This window comes from Pygocentrus nattereri, chromosome 7 (assembly GCF_015220715.1).
Source record: "Pygocentrus nattereri isolate fPygNat1 chromosome 7, fPygNat1.pri, whole genome shotgun sequence".
Lineage (NCBI taxonomy): Eukaryota > Metazoa > Chordata > Actinopteri > Characiformes > Serrasalmidae > Pygocentrus > Pygocentrus nattereri.
In genome coordinates this window covers 8,602,515-8,623,569 of record NC_051217.1, presented here as the reverse complement: position 1 = coordinate 8,623,569, position 21,055 = coordinate 8,602,515, and the positions used below count along the sequence as shown (strand labels likewise).

At 41.5% G+C, this 21,055-nt stretch overlaps 1 protein-coding gene across 1 annotated transcript in view; it reads left to right on the top strand.

Annotated features, from left to right (window-relative positions):
* The first annotated feature begins 1,433 nt into the window (after window positions 1-1,433).
* grm3 (glutamate receptor, metabotropic 3) overlaps window positions 1,434-21,055 on the top strand; it is a 50,700-nt gene continuing 31,078 nt past the window's right edge. Inside the window, exons 1-3 of the mRNA XM_017725268.2 lie at window positions 1,434-1,675; window positions 14,885-15,503; window positions 19,322-20,198. Coding sequence (XP_017580757.1) covers window positions 15,048-15,503; window positions 19,322-20,198 — 1,333 coding nt within the window. The 5' untranslated portion in view covers window positions 1,434-1,675; window positions 14,885-15,047. The remainder of the gene's footprint in view (window positions 1,676-14,884; window positions 15,504-19,321; window positions 20,199-21,055) is intronic.

The window sequence follows — 21,055 nt, the reverse complement described above, 5'->3', positions numbered from 1 at the left end:
GGGCAAATCCAGGGTCATAGTCGAGACAGTCCAGGATCATAGAGCCAACACGGATAGATCGGGGGGCAGACATGACATAAACCAGAATAAACACAGCAAACAGAGAATCAAACAACAAAAAGAGACCGAGACATCAAACAAAGACCGGCAAACACAAAAGGCAAACACAGGGCTTAACTACACAGGGATAATGAGGGTCAGGTGAAAACAATCAGGGGCGGAGTTACAAAATGAGGGGCAGGACTACAGATACCAAAACAAAAGCACATGGAAGACCAAAACAAAGGAGCACATGGAGTAGTGGGAAGAGCCAACCCTGACATTTTCCAGTAGCTCTTTATCCCTCAGAATGAAGAAGGCTTTTTTTGTTACTGTGCCTTTAAGACTGTAACATGTAAATAAGCTCTGATATAATTGGCTGCCCTGTAGTGTGTCTAATTCAAAAAGCACTCAGAGCTGAAACACTGCTTCTAACTTCAGTGTGAAGGGCTAAACTGCTGAGGCTGAAAAGGTGCTCATATGTAAATTAACTGGTACTTGTGACATCACAAAAACAATGAATTCTACAGAGCCATCCTGTATAAATAAAAATAATGCATGGTCATGCCTTATAAACATGTGGGAACAAGATTCTAATGCATGACCACAACTTGGTAAGGTGTGGGAATAAGATAAGTCATGGCCACAACTCAGTAAGGTGTGGGAACAAGTTCACGCCTTATTAATTCATGGTCATGCATTAGGATCTCGCTCCTACGCCTAACTAAGTCATAGTCACGCATTAGGATCTCGTTTCCATGCCTAAATCGTGGCCATGACATCATTATCTTGTTTCCACACCTTACTAAGTAGTGGCCACACATAATTTTTATTTATACAGAATGTCAGTAGTGCAGCTCTGTGGAATTCCAAACAGACTACACAATTTTAATATATGGGTCCTATGGAGTGCCGTTTGAATGGTACATTAAGAAAGTCGTTCATGTGTTTATTCAAACACCTTTATTTCAGAAGTGAGGGAAATCCAGTTTTCCTTTAATAACCAAACAGGTAAAACACTGTGGTCAGTCTCTCGCAACCCAATCCCCCCTCACTCCTTCTCTCAGGGGTTCACTCAAATCCCGGATTACTTCATGAGAAATGTCTTATCTGTGTTCCTGTATGAGGACATTGAGCCACCCTCTTCTCTAACCTGTTACAGGTGAGTTCAGGCAAGTTTCTCTCCTCAGATGATGAAAATGTTCCCTCACAAGATCAGGTTTTGTTGCTAGGAGACACAAGCATCATAAGGAGAGGCTCCTTCCTCAAAGCCACACAGCTCTCTTTCTCTCTCTCTCCCTTTCTCTCTGTGCTCTCTCTCTCTCTCTGTGTTATTTCTCTTCTCACTCACTCACCTCTCTCTCTCTCTCTCCCTCTCTCTCTCTCTCTCTCTCTCCCTCTCTCTCTCTCTCTCTCTCTCTCTCTCTCATCCTTTCCACTGCGCGGGGATCTGCACTCCCGGACTTTCTCGCGCTCACCCGCTAAAAGGCGGGAGAATCTGCGGCACCTCCGGACTCCAGCCCGCGGGATTCAGCACGGATTATCACGACCACTTTAGCGGAGGTTTGCGGCGATTTCACAGCGCGCAGAGACGCAGCGGTGGATCCGAAAACGGCGCTTCACAATAAAGTCGCAGGTAGCTTCATAAATCGGGGTCTGAGAGAGGCGCAGCGTTACTGTTATGACTGTTAGTGATGCATTTCTGAACTCCAATCTGGGCTCGATCTGTTTGACTAATGACAGATGACCACACTCGGAGTGAGTTCACTAACCTTACAGCCCGAGCGGCAATGCACTTTACTGGAAAACGCGCTGTGAGAGGCTGAGCTGAGAGAGCAAACTTTAAGCAGCTGCTCCTCATCAGCCTCAACTACAGTCCTGTCTTACACTAAATCAGAGCCGTCAGAGCAGCAGCGCTGAGGTCTAACTGTGGGAGTGAGGGTCAGGCGTCTCTGCGTGTGTACACTGAACCTGCGGCGTTAATAGTTTCTCTGAACGCTGTCGTTTGCTTACAAAGCCGAGGTACAATTTACTAAACTGAAGGATTTACATGGACCTGTCCTTTGAGGTCTGCTGTAATACTTCAGAGCAGTTTAGTCAGATAGATAGGCTGCACGCGAAGTCTCGCGCGGTGTTTGCTGCCACGTTTGTGGAAAGTTTGTCTTTTGTGCACCAATACTTACGTGATTTTTATATTTAGTGGACTGACTGGGTGAGAACCGCCTTAGTGGGATTAGAGATCTATGGGTTTGATGGAGAGTGAACTGCAAAACGCTCCAAAACAATCGTGCAGCCAAGGCTAAGATACAGAGCTGAGAGATAAAGAAAAATACATAGGAATACAAAAAGAGAGTGCGAACGAAAGAGAAACAGGGAGGCAGAAACAGAGAGAGAGAGAGAGAGAGAGAGAGAGAGAGAGAGAGAGAGAGAGAGAGAGAGAGGCAGGGACGTTATGCTAAGTAGCGATCGCGCTATAGAATCTGTCCTCGTGCAGTTTACTTCTTTCCCCACCTCACTCTGACAAGCCCCGCCCTCCTGCGCTGGGATTGGCTAATAGTTCATACCTATATGACAGACTACTGGTAAATATGAACTCCTAGTCAATCCCAGCGCAGGAGGGCACAAGCTACTGGCCAATCCTAACACTGGGAGGGTGAGCTGTGCCGGAATACAGGCGGGAAATGAAAAGGCGCGTCTTTTCAGCGAGCCGTTTTCTCCGGCAGTGAGTGTGTGTGTACGTGTGTGTGTGTGTGTGTGTGTGTGAGAGAGAGAGAGAGAGAGAGGCGAAACGTGGCCGTGTGTTTTTTGTAAGATGTTAGAGGAAGACGCAGATGGTACATAATTTATGACGCCCAGCGCCTGCGCTGAATTTTAATATGGCTGGATTCTGTGTTGTGGTCGAACTGTGAGGTAAAACGGAGGCGCGGGAGGAAAAGAAAGGAGAATAAAACGCGAAAAGCACGTGATTCTTTTCTGAATGGTCAGTTGAACCATGTCTAACTTGAATGGGGCTAACACTATAGTGAGGTGACTGAGACTAAAAATTATAGGAATATAATATATGCATGTGAGTGTAGTTTGGTTAACACTTAATGCATTTCAACGGTCCTATCCTACATTTCTCTCGACATTTGTGTGGGTTTATGTACCAAAACTATAAAAATATAATGTAAATGACAATAATGTAACATCTTACGTGCCTATTTTCCAACCTCTCATTGCCCCTTTGAGTTAAACAGGGTGGTGTGTATTTAAATGACCTCCTTTTTGATTGGCATGAGTGGGCGGGGCTGAACTGTGGTAGGGTGAACAGGCGGAATAATGTAAATACATTCTTTTTGTGACAAAAAAAACCAGGGAATTAAGAATGGGCTGGTTTTGCAGCTTAGCTTCTATGTGCAGACTATATGGTCATAATTTCTTTTAACTTTACTATGATTTACATGCTACATCAAACTCTTCGGTGAGGAAAAAGTAAGGGAAAATGTGTTTCTCCATGATATGAGTAATGATATTTAATTCACATTGTGTTGTTGTAGACATGCAGGTTTTCATATATACTTGTGCTGTAAGGTCTAAATTACACAGTTACAATCAAAATGGTGTCTGTGTGAAGGCAGTAATGTGGGTATGTGCCTGCACTTAGAAATCAGTTGGAGGAGTTGTTGGCCTTGAATAGAGTAGAGTTCCCTTTTGAGATTTCCGTATGTGTTTTCGCTTCTGCCTTCCTCTTAACATGCAGTAGGCCTACAGACTAAAAACGATGGGCTGCAGCCTTTCACTCCAAAACTGCACAGGTCCATATGTGCAGGCTTCTAGAAAAACAGCCTGCAATAAAAATATGCATAAATCATTCTGGTTTGTTCATATGCATGCAATGTATTGCAGACCTGACTGGCCTTTCCAAACTACAGCACATACACCTCTGTGAATTTGCTGTTTGAGATGTTTTGTTCAGACCTAGATAGCCTTGGCCTTGGCCTTGAAATGCACTGTTCAGCTCTCAGTGCTGTGCTCCGTGGAAATGATGCAGTAGAAAGCAGTGCTGTAATAATTAGCCATTCAAGAGCATGGCCTGCATAGCGCATGTAAATAAGTCCTGCATACCCCTCACTCTAAAGCACTGAGCATCAGGGCTCGTGCTGGACTGTAGGCTGTCCAGTGTTCAGATGAGCAGAGGACTGTTCTTAAAAAATACACAGCTCATGACAGAATTCTACTATTGACAAATGTACTACTGTTTTAATACATGCTTAATTGTCTAATTGAACGGCGTCCTTCTGTGCCTTGAAAGGTGCTGATAAATAAAATCCTATTATTAAATTATAGACAAATGATACATCATGTTAGACATGATCTAAATATAAAGCAATTTCATGGCTGTGTGAGTCCTCATAGTTAGATCTTCTTTATCCCTATATGTTTGCGGCTTTGAGAACTCGAGAGATTTTCTTCCACCCACGCATGTGTTCTCTGTTGAGGGAGCCCACCTTTTGTCAGACTGCATGTTTCCCTCAGATGAAGCCCATGGGTATGGAGCTGTATTATCAATTCTGCTTTAGTCACGTACTCAGATGCCCCATCAGCTTGCAAATGCTTCGTCTCCTGTTCATTAATATGGAGAGAAAATGGTGCCTAAGCCTAAAGAGTGCTATATAGCCTACCGAAAGCCCATGCATATGCATTATACAGAATGCCACATACCAAGAGCCAAGGTGTGCATCGACAGCGAGGCTCAAACAGCATACCTGTACATTAAGCCTATAAGTATATAACGTCTGCATGTATGGAGAAGATTGAGGTGTCATTGGTATGAGGAGTGCCACACTGAAAATGATTCCGCAAATGAGCCAACCCTTTTAAAATTCCAGCCAAACAGGCGATAGTGCTGCAATAAGTCTTGCGTCAAAATCGGCAAAGGGCTGTGGTGCTATACATGTCTATCTGCGGGTATGCACAAACAGAAGTGCGAAGAGATTTCAGCAGCCTGTCAGTCCCATTCGCTGCCAAGCAAATCCGTTTCTGAGCAAAAAAAAAGAAGAACAGCTTTGTAGTTGTGGAGTGTTTTTTTTTTTTTTTGGCTCTGTTTTGGGGGGGGGGTTGTTGCTGCAGAGCACAGCTCCACATTCTCCTTTCTGCATCACTCACATGTAGGTTGGCTTTTAAAGGCTAAGCTTTTACACACCAAATACATCTTTCACAAGTGCGTGTTGTTTTTTTCCCCCAGTGCAACTCATCCCAAATTCCAAATTCATTTGAAAAGCCCTGTTGAGCTTCATTGGTGTAATAATTGTGCCCGTCAGTGGGTGATGAAACGAGAGGGGATTTAGACATTGTATCTTGATGAAAGAGTTCGCTTTCGGCTCACAGTGAAGTGGTGAATCGGAATACATTTGAAGCGCTGAAGGTTTTGACAGGGAGGAACACGCATTTCCCTCTAAACACCGAGATGAATATCCTTCCACTCAGACATACTCCTGCCTAATGATAGTGATTTTTTGGTGGTAGCTGCTTTATGCCAAGCAAGATTACATTTCCTATGCAGCAGCTGGGAGGGGGGAGGTGGAGGGGCTACCTGAAAAGGATTTTCTTATCTATCTGATTGTGTGTTGTAGTGCTTCATTTAAGCTGTGATCACTGTCATTTACTGCAATGTCACCTAACAAGACTAGTTTCACCTAATGGAATTCTGGAGTTGCACTCGTTGTAAAATGGATGAAGTGTTTGTGTGTATGGGTTTGTTTGTATGTCAAAATTATGTGTTTAAGCTCAGCTCCCTGACAAGGCCTCTCTCAGGGAGCACTGCAGCATTTTCACACACACTCAGCCATAACGGTTTGTAGTGTGTTCACTCTTGTTTGCTCTCTCTCTCTCTCTTTCTCTCTCTCTCTCTCTTGCTTGCTTTTTCTCTTTTTAGTTAAAAACCCAACAATAAACAAACATGCCTGTCACTTGTAGTCACTTCAAACGTCTCACTGATCCAATGCAAATCCCCAAACAGTAATTCCTAACACTTTCTTTGGTCACTGAATGTGAAAAAAACACACAAACACCTTTAAAAATAAGGGTTCCCAAATGGTTCCTGGTTTGAACGTACAGTTCTAAGAAAACCCCAGAATTGGTAGAGATTCTTTAAAGGAGGTTCTATTTACAAAAGTGGTCCTTTAGAACCATTCACTGAAACATTCTCACTGAAACATTCTTTAGGAAATCAGAAGCGATTCTTCAATGGCATTGCTCAAAAGAGCCCTCTACCGTTATATTTAAGAGAGTTTGGGTATTAATACATATTCTTTTCTGATGTTTGTGCTAATTTATGCACCATTTTTAAATGACCGCTTTAAAACCTCTCTTTATTCTTCATAATTAAACAATCCAACTGCATGGACTTCATGGACCTCTTTACCATGTTAGTTTGTGTTCCTGATCATATTAAGCACAATTCATCACATCATATCATTTCAAAGATAAAATTATTATTTTCCCATTCTTCCATCTAAATGTAATGACTTTTACCTTCTTGGAAAACAACTGTTTTTCACTGCACACCAGAGGGAAGAGAGAAATAATATTAACCAATAAGACTGTTTCACCTGCCCCTCCCATCATCCCCATCTATCACTGAGCAAACACGTTCAGCTAGCTCAGAAATCCTTCCATTTCAGTCTGAAACATCATGGTATGGATAAATGTTGATTATGTAGGATTGTACAATGATGATGTGTGATTTCTGATTCATGCTGACTTAAGGCTGGCCTGTATTGTGCCTCATTCAAAAAGCTGTCTGGGCTAAATAAGTCAAGAAATGGACAAAACTGGTGTTGGCTGAAAAGCAGGATATATCTAAATTAATTGTGTGACATTACAAGAACAGTGAATTCAAAATTAGCTTAGTTTCCATATACAGACTTCATAGACTGAGAAATGAAAGGCATGTTTTTTTTAAATTACCAGTGTTTACCACATCACACTAGTTTATTAAAAAAATGGAAAATTCTTTATCCACGATGTGGGCCCTTTAAAAACCTCACTTCACCTCTTTTCTACAGCTCAGCAGGACATGACTTCCTTTCATGTCTGGTAAAGGGCTAACAGTAATGGCAGAGTTCTTGCTCTCTATGTTCAGGACCCTGCTGCAGTTTTGCTGTGCGTGAACTTTCTCAGTTGTTCTCTCTGCCTCTGTGTCCTGTTTATGGATCAATGGCCTTAGCGCTGTAAGGAGTGCTGTGTTAATATTTAATAGTGTCCCTCCACTATGGCTGTTAAAAAGGAGCCATACTCCCTCCCAACCCTGGCTTTCCTCCTAACTTTACCCCCCACGCAACCAGACACTGTGTACAGCTAAGGTACAGGGTGTATGTTCTTGCCTTTTGATAAGTTCGGGTACATAAAAGATTAGAGTCACGAAATGGGTAAACATAGTGAGTGATTTCTGCATTCTCAATCTGACACCCCACAGCTCTTGTGCGGTTGAGTGAAACAAGTTGCAAACAGGGCAATGTTTTGGCATTTAAAAAGCAGCAAATGTTGTCTTTGTACAACTACCAGGTACAGCAGGAGGTGATATTACAGCATTCTGTGTGTGTGTGTGTGTGTGTGTGTGTGTGTGTGTGTGTGTGTGTGTGTGTGTGTGTGTGTGTGCGTGCATGTGTAAGAAGTGGGGTTCTAGATCTCAAACTTTGCAAACTTTCCATGAGGAACTCAAGTGAATCCTTTTGTTTGAAAAGATACGCTTCAGTGGTGTAACTGTGCTCATGCAGCCCCCCCCCCCGACACACAAACTTATACAGCAAGAGAGAAAAACACAAACAACCAGTGGATTGGAGTCATATTGCATTAGTGGATGTTCTGATGCAGACAGCTCTGTTTGAAAATACCACCTATAAGCAAAGAAACAGAACAGTTCAACAGAAAATTACACAGCAGCCTTGACAATTAATACTCTTCAGTATTTAGTACCTCAACTCTTTCTCTTAATTACAGCCTCCTTTATTTTCGGGAGACTTGCTTTAAAAAACTTTAAAAGCTTAAAAAAATTGCAGAGATATTAATCCCCAACTCTGAAATTAAGCCTCAGAATTTCCTGCTTCTCACAATCCAATAATCCAAACACATTCAATTATATTGAAGTCTGGACTCAACAGTGACCCATACAATTGAGTCGTCTTCTCACAGTGGAAGGATGGACAGAAACACCTGTGGGTTTTTTTCAGTTTCAGTTGAGTTTTCTCCTATCTCTGAAAGTAGACGGCTTTAAGTACTTTTTATCCGATTGTGACAGTTTAGGTGTCTACCAGGTCTTGCTTTGGTGCTAAGACTCACATTTCTCTATATCCCTCAGTATTTGTTTCAACTTAAGTTTTGGAAACTCCTGTTTTTTGACTTACTTACTGTTGACTTTCCCCTTCCTTATGCACCTGGATTATCTTACATATATTAATTTTCCAGAAATAGCTCTTAAAAACGCACAACTTTTGGCTGTTTTGACTGACAAGTAAATGAATGAAGGTTGATCTCTCCCTGCTGAAAAAACACACCGAAACCAGCAAGAGTTTCTAATGTAACGGCCTTTTTTCAGCAGGGCTGATTTTTGTACACTGCTGTAAGGGTTTTGGAGCTGCAGTGTATAAGTCAAATCTGATGATTCATCATCCATCCCTTCTTTTCTCTAATCTCAAAGGAGTTGTTTTTTACAAACAATTGTAATATTCTAGGGAAAACAGTGCTGCTGAAGAACACTGTTGCTGTGGTGAGAGCGAGTACTTGGGGATTTTGTTTGGTGCCTGAGTTTGGAATTGATTTTGTGAGCTGACTGTTTGATTTAAGCATGCTGTTAAGGAATGGCCTGCAAGCAAAATCCAATTAATTTCAGAAGCTCTCTGTACCCAAAAAAGCCCCTGTACCCTGCTCCCGTCCTACCCCACAAAGCTAATTAACACGATTAGCCAAGGGGAACTGCTTAAAGATGGGCTAAAGTATGTGGCTCAGGGAGGGACCTAGAACTTCCTCTATTTCTTACTGGTAAAAGTGCATTTCTCTTAAATACAGTTTAGGGAATAGAGGTAGATGTGAGTGAAGTTGATGGGTTGGCATGGGACTGAGTAAGTCTTTACAATATATTGTTTGTTTATTGTTATCATGACATTGAATTTGAGAATGTTGCAATATGCTAATAACCCTTCTAACCAATCCCAGTGGATTATACTGTGTGCTGAGCTTCATCAATCACATTTCCCAGTGTTTCTGTGGGTGGTTTGAAGAATGAAGTTGTTCTTGTAACCCAACAAAAGTGGATTATTTTGTATAGTCTTTACCCATGTTATAGCGGCGGTCCACCCATGCGTTTTTGATATATTGCAAGGGGTAAAGCAAGGTGTGTCGCAATATAATTCAATACTAGTATTTGTTGGAGTTTCTACTGCTGGTATACATTAACCTGTATTGAGTGAAGTGAATGTTCTAGCCTCAAAATTACTGTATTGTTTTTCTTACACCCAGTTGTTTTTCTTTATTTGGTCCCCATATTGAACACTGCATTTTAATGGGCTTTTTTTATTCTATGATGGCAAATTCAAACTATCCTAAATTCTTTGAGCATAACTAGCTCACTGTACACCAGCATGAACAACTAAAACATCTCAGAAAAGTGTCCTTTTTGGTATCAATGCATTATATATTTTTAATGAATTCAGCAAAGCTTTAGGGGTGAAGGAGACCAACGCTGATTCCTCACGCCCAGTATGACTTCTGCCATCTCAAAGTGCTAAAATGGCACCAGTCAGCAGCTCTTGAACAGTCAAAAGCTTCTGCCATCAAAGCAAAAGATCTCACCCCCCGCCCATATTCTTGCTGATCTCTCAGGAGAAAGAGCACACAGAGAGAGAAAAGTGTGAGGACATGCACTGAAACGTAGGCCCACACACACACTGCATGCAGGCACTGCAAGAGCTATTGTAGCTGTTTGGCTGAAGCTTGTGGAGTTTGCGGCTGGCAGACCGAATCGGGAGAGAGATAACAAGGCTAGCTGCTGTTAACGTGCAGCCACCAGAGGCCCACAGCACGACGGGCTTTGTGTAGCGTAGCACTGTAAAGATAGATAGCATCGCCGGGGATGAGCATTAGGCTATCCAGCGCTCAAGCCTTTTTCTTTTTCTTCTTCTTCTTCTTCTTATTCTGAAGCGGGCCTGAAGGCTTTATGAGTCTGCCAGTGTGCTGGAAACGGGGCTGGCTCCTCGCAGGTCTCCTAAATGCCTCCTCCGCAAGGGAATGTGGGAGAGGAAATCAGATTAGAGAAGCTTTTCCAAGCCTTGAGATCAAAACACGGGCTTAGATATCAGCCACATATCTGAGTGGCTTCAGCAGCTCGTCGCCAGGAGTGGAAGAGCGAGCGCAGATTTGATCCGTCAATTAGAGTGTCAGATCCTTCTGAACAATGAAAGCATGCTATCCGAGCAGCTATTTATTAATACGTTTTTAAATTATTTACTAAGAGGGATCATTTTGATCTTGAATCATACATGTTAAATGACATGCACTGAATACAGAGTCTGATTTTTTTCACCAGTGTACCTGTGCAACACACTTGTCTTGACATATTTGGCATTGCATACTAGAGAACAGAACAGAGGTAGACCACTAGCAAAGGAGGTGTTGAGTTGATTTTGATGATCATAACATTTTAAAACAGAAGTTATTTGGTGTCCTACACTCTTAAAAAAGATGGTTCTTTAAGGGTTCTTTCATAAGAAAAATGGTTCTATAAAGTACCTGTTATGATGTGACAGAAACCCAGACGCTAACGGATGAGAAGTTAGACGGTTTATTAGTCTAACTAGCAGCCAAGGCAACAAAAAGGGGCAAAACACAAAGGAGTAGTCCAAGTTCAGGCCAAATGTCCAATAACCAATCCAAACAACCAGCAAAAGTACCAAAAAGGGAAAGGCAACAGACATAGTCAAAAACAATAATCCAAAAGGTCAAAATCACAGATAAACAAGAGAGAACAGGGAGAATACACTCAGCAAGTTTCAGAGAAAACAACACCTCACACTGACTGATTGTCAAATCCAGGCTTTTGTACTCTGTGCTTTAATGAGACACAGGTGACATCAGTTAAAAGTCTGGGGACTGTGAGCGCTGATAGGTGCACGAGCCTGAGTCTGGAGTCACAGGCTCTCCCAGGGTATTCTGGGAGTTGGAGTTCAACTGATGAGTCCAATGCATGACAGTACCATAAACACTCAAAGAAACCTTTGCATGATGAAATGCAAAGATCATGAAATTGTTCATCAAAATGTGGTGTATGTCCTTTTTAAAAAGGGTTCTATATAGCACCCAAAAGGGCTCTTCTATCATTACGATGTCAAGCTTGTACTAATAGAAGAACCTTTTGGGTGCTATATAGAATGCTTTTCAAAAAGGTTTTATATAGAACCATCTACAGCACAATCTCCATCAATCAGAAGATTGCTTTCATGATGAAGAACCTTTTAATTATGCAAAGGGTTCTTTGAGTGCTCATGGTTCTTTATAGAACCATGGACAATCTTTTACTAAAGAAACCTTGAAAGACCATCTTTAAGTATAGGTAGTAGGAGTACAGGTGGTAGGAAGCTTCCTGACATACGAAAATCAAATGTGTCCTTTCATTGCAAATAGACTGGACAAGCTTTCCAGCACATTGGAGATAATCACATTCTAGCTAATAAGAAACTGTAGCACACTTTGTTTTGAGTCACTACATAACACTGAGTTTTAAGTTTAAAATACTATGCTCATCACACTGCAAAAAATAGTATCTTATCAAGTGAAATGATCTTAAATCTAGTTAATCTAATGATTATAATTTTGAGATGGTTGTGCACTTATTATAAGATTATTTAGCTGATTTCTAGACATTTCTAGACAAGATCATGCTGTTCAATGGATTAGACGTAGTTTTTTTTGTTATGTCACAACAAACGTGAGCTTAGATTTTCAATTTGGCGAATTTGACATTCTTGTTTCCAACCTGCTCAGTTTTGCACTGCAAAAAGTCACATCTTATGAAGTAATACTATCTTAAATATAGTCAATAATAAATAATAACATTTCTCCAGTTGATACTGTTGTATGTAACGCTGGCGAGCGAGGAAGCGGATGCATGTGCGTAGACAAGTGAGTTTTATTTTGGGCAAATCCAGGGTCATGGTCAAGACAGTCCAGTTTCAGGTATCCAATACAGAGAGCAGGAGGGACAGACATAATGAAAAAGAAACACAGGATAAACAGAGTACGAAGGCCGGAGGAACGAACACCAAACAAAACAATTCAGACCATATATCAAACATACAAACAATCAACTAGACTAAGGAAAACACAGGGCTTAAATACAAGAGGGCTAATGAGGGTTCACAAGACACAGGTGGAAAACAGGTAGAAACAATCAAGGGCAGAGACAAGAAACAAGGGGCAGAACCGATAGGAAACCAAACACAGAAGCACATGGACAGGACTAAAAGGTAAATGAAAAGCACATGGGGAGTGGCAGGAGCCAAGCGTGATATTGTAAGCTTAATTAGTAAGATTATTTAAAATATTTCTAAATATTTTTTACTTGTTTGAGGTAATGTTATCAAGTAAAATTATCTCACTATATTGGCAGATAATTTTACTGGTTTCAAGCACATTTCTGCTCACTGCCACTGTAGTGAGACCATTTTACTAAATACAATAGCCTAAAACAAGTAAAAATGTTTGGAAATATTTTAAATAATCTTACTAATTAAGCTTACAACAATATCAACTGGAGGAATATTAGAGTTATTGACTCTATTTAAGATAGTATTACTTCATAAGATATGACTTTTTGTAGTGCAAAACTGAGCAGGTTGGAAACAACACTGAAATTTGCCACTGTGAAAATCTAAGTTCACGTTTGTTGTGACATAACAAAAAACTACATCTAGTCCATTGAACAGCATGATCTTTCACATATTTGGGTTTTATGATGTTCTATAAAGCTTGTCCAGTCTTGCAAAAGTTGCTATGAAAGAATTCATTGATACAAAATATGTGTCATGGTATTCTGTTTTTCTGAGGTTTGAAAAGTTGAAAATGAACCAGTAGTGCCATATTTAAAAACAAAAACACTGTCAATAAGTAGGCTAATTATGCACTCTTATCCAAAATGTACTCATCATTGTGACATAAAGTGACCCAATTCATCATGATACCTATAAATATTGTCACATTGCTGACAATATTTTTGACATACAGAGTCAATTAGTATATAGCTACAGTAGATAAGGATGGTCTCTGTGGACATTACAACACTGTTGTAGGCTCACCTTTTGGAGTAAACAGTTGCAGAGACAAACCCTGCAGTAACAGAAGATACAATAATATTTCCCGAGATGGCCTTTCACTTATGAGGGACTGAGGGACTTTCACTTATTACCCACTTTTAAGTTTTTATGGCATTTAAACCGTATTGAACAGAAACACTCATAGATATGTTCACTGAGATCTGAAACATTTTGTTCTATGAGTTTTTCTCTCTATCATAGCAATGATAGATTGTGTTTACCCTTTTAATTCTACATTTTCACCCTTAGTGTAGCATTTTCGCCTTCTCTCGGGGACTATGTACTTATTGATTTATGTTTGTGTGTTTCTTCATCCTTGTGTATCCGTTCTGACATATCTGTTCACAGGCGTAGAGATGAGGGAGGGTGAAACTGGGGCATGTGTGTGTGTGTATGTATGTGTGCGTGTATGTGTGTGTGTGAAGCGTGTTCTTTTTTAGGGGTTTATCAAAGTATAGACTTCACCTCTCAACTCTGCAGCTTGCACACTGGTTCTGCAGGCAATGGAGAACAACAAAACTTGAGAAGACACCAAATTCTACCATCCTATACTTTAAAAATAAAGGTTCCTAAATGGGTCTTGCCTTGTTTGCAGTGTTCCACTGTAATTGGTGTAGAACCTTTAAAGAGCTTGTATTGTGGAAAACCTGAATTATTGTTCAAGTCACCTTGTTGAAGTTTCATCGCACCATTCACTACCCAGTCCACATGGTCCATATTTGGAAACTAAGCTTTAAAAACACCCTGTTTTGAATGAATTGTTTCTGTGATGTCACTATAATCAACTTATTTACATACTGTATATCCACCTATTCAGCCTACTGCAGTTTAGCCCCACCCATTCATAGTGAAGTTCTAAGCAGTGTTTTGCTCCAAGTGCTTTTTGAATGAGGCACAATACAGGGCAGATCTCATTTACATATATCAGTCTTAAAGATACAGAAACAACCTGTTTAATTAAGGGATACAGAGAGATTTGAAAACAGTCATGTACAAATTAATTCTGGCCATTTTTGGTAAATAAAACCAACCCCTAAAGGGAGCAGCCGAAAGAAGAAGAAGCCCTCAAGGGAAAAATGCAAAAAAGTAGGATATCCATCCATCCATTTTCTAAGCCGCTTCTCCCTCAGGGTCGCGGGGAAAAAGTAGGATATGTTCCCTTTAAAAATGTTCTTCACACTTCACACTCATGTATAAAAAACGTTCCATTGAAAGGTTCTTTAGGGATCAAAAAAGTGGTTCTCATACTGAATGACTTCATAGGATCCTATGTGGTACCTATATTTTAAGAGTGTACTAACCATTTTCATCTGTTGTCTGTCCTCCATTACTTTCAGAAGTTTTTCTTTTTGTGTAATCTCTCTCTCTCTCTCTCTCTCTCTCTCTCTCTCAATCTCTCTCTCTCTCTCTCTCTCTCTCTCTCTCTCTCTCTCTCTCTCTCACTCTCTCTCTCTCTCTGTCTCTGCTGTGTCTCTCTCTTTTTCTCTCTCACTTTGCAGGCGGTAAGCTGATTCCCTCTAAGCATATCTTCATGTATGATCAGACAGAACTCTCAGTGTCCAGTCCATGGCTCTTCCCTGCCTCTGACACTCCCTCCTCACCCTCTTTCTCCCTCATAAAGCGCTAAACGGCCGTCTGTGCTTGCTCCGTCTCCGTGTAACCATGTCATCCGCAGTTCGAGCTTTGTTGCTTGTGCTGCTAGGAGCCGGGGTCCTGCTGTCCAGTGGTGACTCCCCCCGCCGAGAGATTAAGATAGACGGGGATTTGGTCCTGGGAGGCCTCTTCCCTATCCACGAGAAGGGTCTTGGCATGGACGAGTGCGGCCGCATCAACGAGGATCGGGGCATCCAAAGGTTGGAGGCCATGCTCTTTGCCATAGACCAGATCAACCGTGACGTCAGCCTGTTGCCAGGTGTAGCCCTTGGAGTCCACATCCTGGACACATGTTCTAGGGACACCTACGCATTGGAGCAAGCACTGGAGTTCGTCAGAGCTTCACTGACCAAGGTGGATGACAACGAGTTTATCTGCCCTGATGGCTCTTATGCCTTCCAGGAGGACAGCCCATTGGCTATTGCTGGGGTTATCGGAGGGTCCTATAGCAGCGTCTCCATACAGGTCAGTGCTGAGCTACTATGCATGTGTAGAAGAAACAACATTACCAGTGACTAGTAGCTACTAATTAAATGCCTAAGATCTTAAAGTGTCCATATAATGGAAGATCTGCTTTTCCTCACTTTTTTAATATAAGAGAGATTATTGTAAAAATCTATTGCTAAGAGTTAAAAACATACCATTTGTGCTCCACTCTGTACAGGAAATTAAGCTGCAGAAACAGCCCAATTTGATTTCACAGCTGCCATGAATACAGTTAGATATTACTGCACATTCATGTTAGCCCACTCATTCACATTGACATGATAAGGAGTGTTGTTACTGCAGACATTCTGTACCAGAGTTATTGTCAAGGCTGCTTGATTTCAGGAGAGATGCAAAGGGATTTCATCCCCAAGTGTATTACTATTAGGGGTGTGTGAAATAATCGATTCTTAAACGCATCGCGATGCGGACGTGAACGATTCTGAATCGATTCCCAAATGTCAAAAATCGATTTTCGAAATATTTAATTTATAACATAATCTTGAGGGAACGCAAAAGGCGGAACCTGGAAGTGCGGCAGTGCAGCGCCCGGACACTCTGTGAGGTGCACATAACAACTACACAACTGGATGAATGAGAAATCCGACCAGCTGTGCATTAAAAGCCAGGTGAGATCAGGAGTCACAACCCAAATGTTAAAAGGAGCCATTTTGTCAAAATCAAACAAATCATCAACAAAAATCAAACCATTTGGCAGCTACAACATTTATATCCAGTATGTCTCAGTTTGTGCTGATGCCCTATTATAAGTTAGGCTAAAAATATAAACAAAAATATGGACTTAAGCTACATTGCTCTGCTTGAAGCTTTAGCTATAGCCACTTTCCTCCCATCTCTGCCAGAAAACTTTTCCTCTAAAGTAGATCAGTTTCTTGTAAAATGTCTCTCAACGTTTGACTGTTTTATGAGGCTGAAGTCGCTTCTTGAAGTCGAAGCTTCTTGTTTGAATTTTCCCATTCCGCCTTAAAGTCTGCCTGAGGTGTCGAATGTAAATGTGGCACCATTTAAGATGGAACGGGAAAATTTGAAAGAGAAGCTGACTTCCTCTTCTCATCTGTTTAATGTTTGACAGCCTCTCGTTGCAGATGTAACTTGCCAGGAAACCAAATGCAGCGAATAACACATCGTTGCTAGCGTCTGAGTCTCAGTTGTTGCTAAACAGGGCTTTTGCACTATGTTGCTCACGTCCCCTTTCGAAGGTATTTTACTGACACAGCGATCCCCTCACTCTCTACAATGAGATCGAACCCTAAGCTATAAAATCACTAAAGAAAATGCCCAGGATGGCTGTATCATGCTGTGTGGACATCCACCGCCACTGGGTCATATTTCACCATAACTGCGCATTTTATTACAGATTAGTGGCAGCAGCGTTTCATGTGCCCCAAGCAACAGCAGTGAATGAGAGCCTCCAGTTCACTCGCCACATCACGTACATTTGATTTATTAACAAAAAAGATATTGGAAGTTAACTCATTATAGATCATTACAAATACTTTGCTTTAAAACTACCAAGTCGTCACACAGTGAGAAAATTGAAATCCTGTATAGAAAAAAAAATGCATCGAGATGCGTCGATAATCGTTTTATAATCGCATCACAGCCCTCTGAATCGCAATTGTAATCCAATTAAATCGTGAGGTGCCTAGAGATTCCCACCCCTAATTACCAAGTTGTCTTCAATGTATTGTGAGTTCTTCATTTCAAACAAATAATGCATACATGCACATAGAGAAGAGCTGGTTACATAGAAATGCATGCTTGTCATTCGTAATGCAGTGAAATATTTGCTGAAACACATGCACCTGCCATAAGCTAGAACTGCAGCAAGATTTGTGGACTTCCCTTTAAAAGAAAAACCATTCAAGCACCTCTCTAGGTAAATAGCTGTACATTTTGTCTGAAACCACAGTTTGGCTCAGAGAATGAAATGGGATGCAACTGACCCTGCCAACTGATGGTAGCAGAGCTGATGAAACTGGTTTGATGCATTTGTAACACAATGAATCCTTATAAAAGTCTAATGACTGTTGAATTACTGAGAGATCACAATGTAAGAGAAGCATTTGAAAAGCCTTTTTTTTAACCAAAAAGCAAAAAGAAGTAAATATGGCTAAAGTACAGTTCACGAGTAGTCAAAGCCATTCTAAAGGACTTTAAGAGTTCTCTTAAGGTCTTTGAAAGTCTATATGTGGCAGACACAATCGCATGAATTATTCCGTAGAGTTGTTTGTATGCAGAGATGCTGGTGATATCATCATATAGTCACACCAAATTATTACAGCCCAGTGAATGATTTTCTGTCTGAGAGCTTGGCACCCTCCAAGAACTGAGCAAAACACAACAGTGCAGAGACCTTGCTTCTGCTCAGCTCCAGAGTACCTGATCCATTATTTAAAGAGCAGCGTTCAGGAAAAAAACGTGCGCCGCCCCCTTTTCATTCTTCCCGGTTTAAATCCACCCAGCTCCAGCCCCATTTGCTCCGATTCCTTCCCTCTTGCATGCATGTCTGGATTAACACTGTGGCTATGCTATTATGTGCTTTATGTGTTCCGCCTTTTTTGTGGCGCTGGTAACAGAGCTGGGGGAATTTGCATAGTTTTACATAACCTCATCCGATATCTGTGGCACCATAAAAGCCAGTTTTCCCTATCAGTTCCAGAATCCATAATCTGTCTTTTTCTAATTCTCTTTCCTCTGCCTGAGTCTCCTCTCCCTCCGCTCTTTCTTCAGAGAGCTCTGTGTTTCTGGAGAAAGGCCGGGAGGACCGTGACCTCACCGTGGTCTCCTCGTTAGATAACCATTGTTGCCCATCATTCTATTCTCATCGGCAACAATTAGTCACTGTTTATTTCTTACCGCAGTTGTTTGGCCATCCTTTCTGCTCATCCCTCTGGCAGATACACTCATGTGGGCTCTAACTGTTATTCCTCAACAACTGTTTAGCAACTATTTTGCATAATATTGCTAAGAAGTAAAAGAGTCTGCTTCAAGTTTATGTTTCATGACATATTCATGAGAGTGCCATCCCTTATTCCTCAACAGCATTTTAGCTCTTATTTTATATACCATTCCCGGGAAAAGAAAGAGCCTAGGCCTACTTCACATATATGTTTCATGAAGCTGCAGAAAACACTGATTATTCACACAACATTTGAGTGCTCTCTGCTAGAGGAGGAAGGAAAAAAAATGTGATTATCATCATCAATAATCACTGATTACTGATCTTCTGCTTTACGGTAAAATCTCTCCTTTAACATTGCACTCAATTTGACAGTCAGTAATGTAATGGACAATTACTGTGCAATGCGTTACTGAATAGCATGTAAAATAAACCCATTTTACCAGAATAACAGACATGTCCATGCTACAAAAAGCAGATCACAATGAGATAAAAGGGTATTCTGATGGATTACAACGGCCTGACAGTGTGGATTTCACGCAGGCTGACAGTGAAGTGCTCAATGTGCTCTCAGTCTTTCAGCAGTGTATGGCAGTGGCAGCTTCTGCCTCACACTCGGTGTGATATAAGTGTGATGTGTGAGAGCCAAGCTGGGTCTGACCAAAGAGAAGCATCCCCTCTCTGCCTCACTCTACAGGGATTGCCTGCGTACTTTTAATTGGGCTAATGTGATCTGATCCAATCAAGTGGCTAAAAAAGAATATTTTATTTATCATAGACTTTGGATAATTAATTCATAAGGTGCTGACTTATTGATTTAAACAGTATTTCTAATGCAGTGCCTGTGCGCATATTTTTTTTCTCTTCACTCCAGGTTGCCAACTTGTTGCGCCTTTTCCAGATCCCTCAGATCAGCTATGCCTCCACCAGTGCTAAGCTCAGTGACAAATCACGCTACGACTATTTTGCTCGCACAGTCCCCCCGGACTTCTACCAGGCAAAAGCCATGGCTGAGATCCTGCGCGCCTTTAACTGGACCTATGTCTCCACGGTGGCCTCTGAGGGCGACTATGGTGAGACTGGCATTGAGGCCTTCGAGCAGGAGGCCCGTATGCGGAACATATGCATTGCCACATCAGAGAAGGTGGGCCGCTCCAACGCTAAGCGCTCCTCATATGAAGCAGTGGTGCGTCAGCTCCTGCAGAAGCCCACAGCCCGCGTGGTGGTGCTCTTCTTGCGCAGCGATGATGCCCGTGAGCTCTTAGGTGCCGCCACTCGTCTCAATGCCTCCTTCCTGTGGGTGGCCAGCGATGGCTGGGGGGCGCAGGAGAGCATCGTCAAAGGCAGTGAGTTTGCAGCAGATGGAGCCATCACCCTGGAGCTGGCGGCCCACCCAATCCTCGAATTCAATCGTTACTTTCAGAGCCTCAATCCACTCAACAACCACCGGAACCCTTGGTACAAAGACTTTTGGGAGCAGAAGTTCCAGTGCTCTTTGGGTGGGACGTCGTCATCGGCAGGGCTGGGCACTCCCAAACCACCCTGCGACCCAGGGCTGGCAGTGGAGGAGTCCAACTTTGAACCTGAGTCCAAAATCATGTTTGTGGTGAATGCAGTGTATGCCATGGCGCATGCCCTGCATCGCATGCAGCGGACACTATGTGCTAATACCACACGTCTGTGCGACGCAATGCGCAGTCTCGATGGCAGGAGGCTGTACCGGGACTTTCTACTTCACATCAGCTTCAGAGGTAATGCAAACAGAGATCTTATGATCAAGTAAAATGATTCATTCTTATTTGCCTTTGGGTTTTTGGCCTTTTTTTATCAAATGACCACATTATTTGAAGGCTACCTATGAAGGGACTATGAATAAAATATTTAAAAAACAATATTTAAGTTTTCATGAACAGCTTATGGCAGTAATTTGACAACGTCCTATAAAGTAAGTAAACAGAAAGTAAACTAGAAAAATGGCAACACTGTTTTGTCCAATTTCCAAGTGATTGAACTTATAAGAGGTTTAATTAAAACACAGTTTTATTAAAGATGCCCTCAAACTAGTGATACGAAAAATTGTGTGGGAAAATATCTATGTAAATGGCCAGTTTACTTTGAGGTAGGGATGTGCATGAGTATTCAAATAAGCAGTTATCCATTTGAGGTGCCAGTATTTGAATACTGAGACAATATACAGACTAACAATTCACTGAAAACATACGTTTAACATAACGTAACATAACGTAAAAGTTTTGCTTGTGTTTGTGTTATGTTATACTTCGCTACACTTACAAATTATTTTCTTGGTGTGGGCTCACTGTGGGACATGACTTAAGAAGGAGGATACAACACGGCTTTTATCACCTCATAGGTTAAACTGATGTTAGGTCAAATATTACAAAATAACATGTTGACACATTGTCCACTAAAGCGAACAAACTCCTGTAGAAGACAATGAGTCTCCATCAGCATCCAGGGTTGCACTGGTTAGTTGTAGTTTTAGCTCATTAGCTCATGACAGAGGAAGCCTTGTGATGTTACTCATCCAACACGAAAGCCTACTCATTTCTTTCTTGGCTGTATTTGAATTATAAAACACTTTAAAATG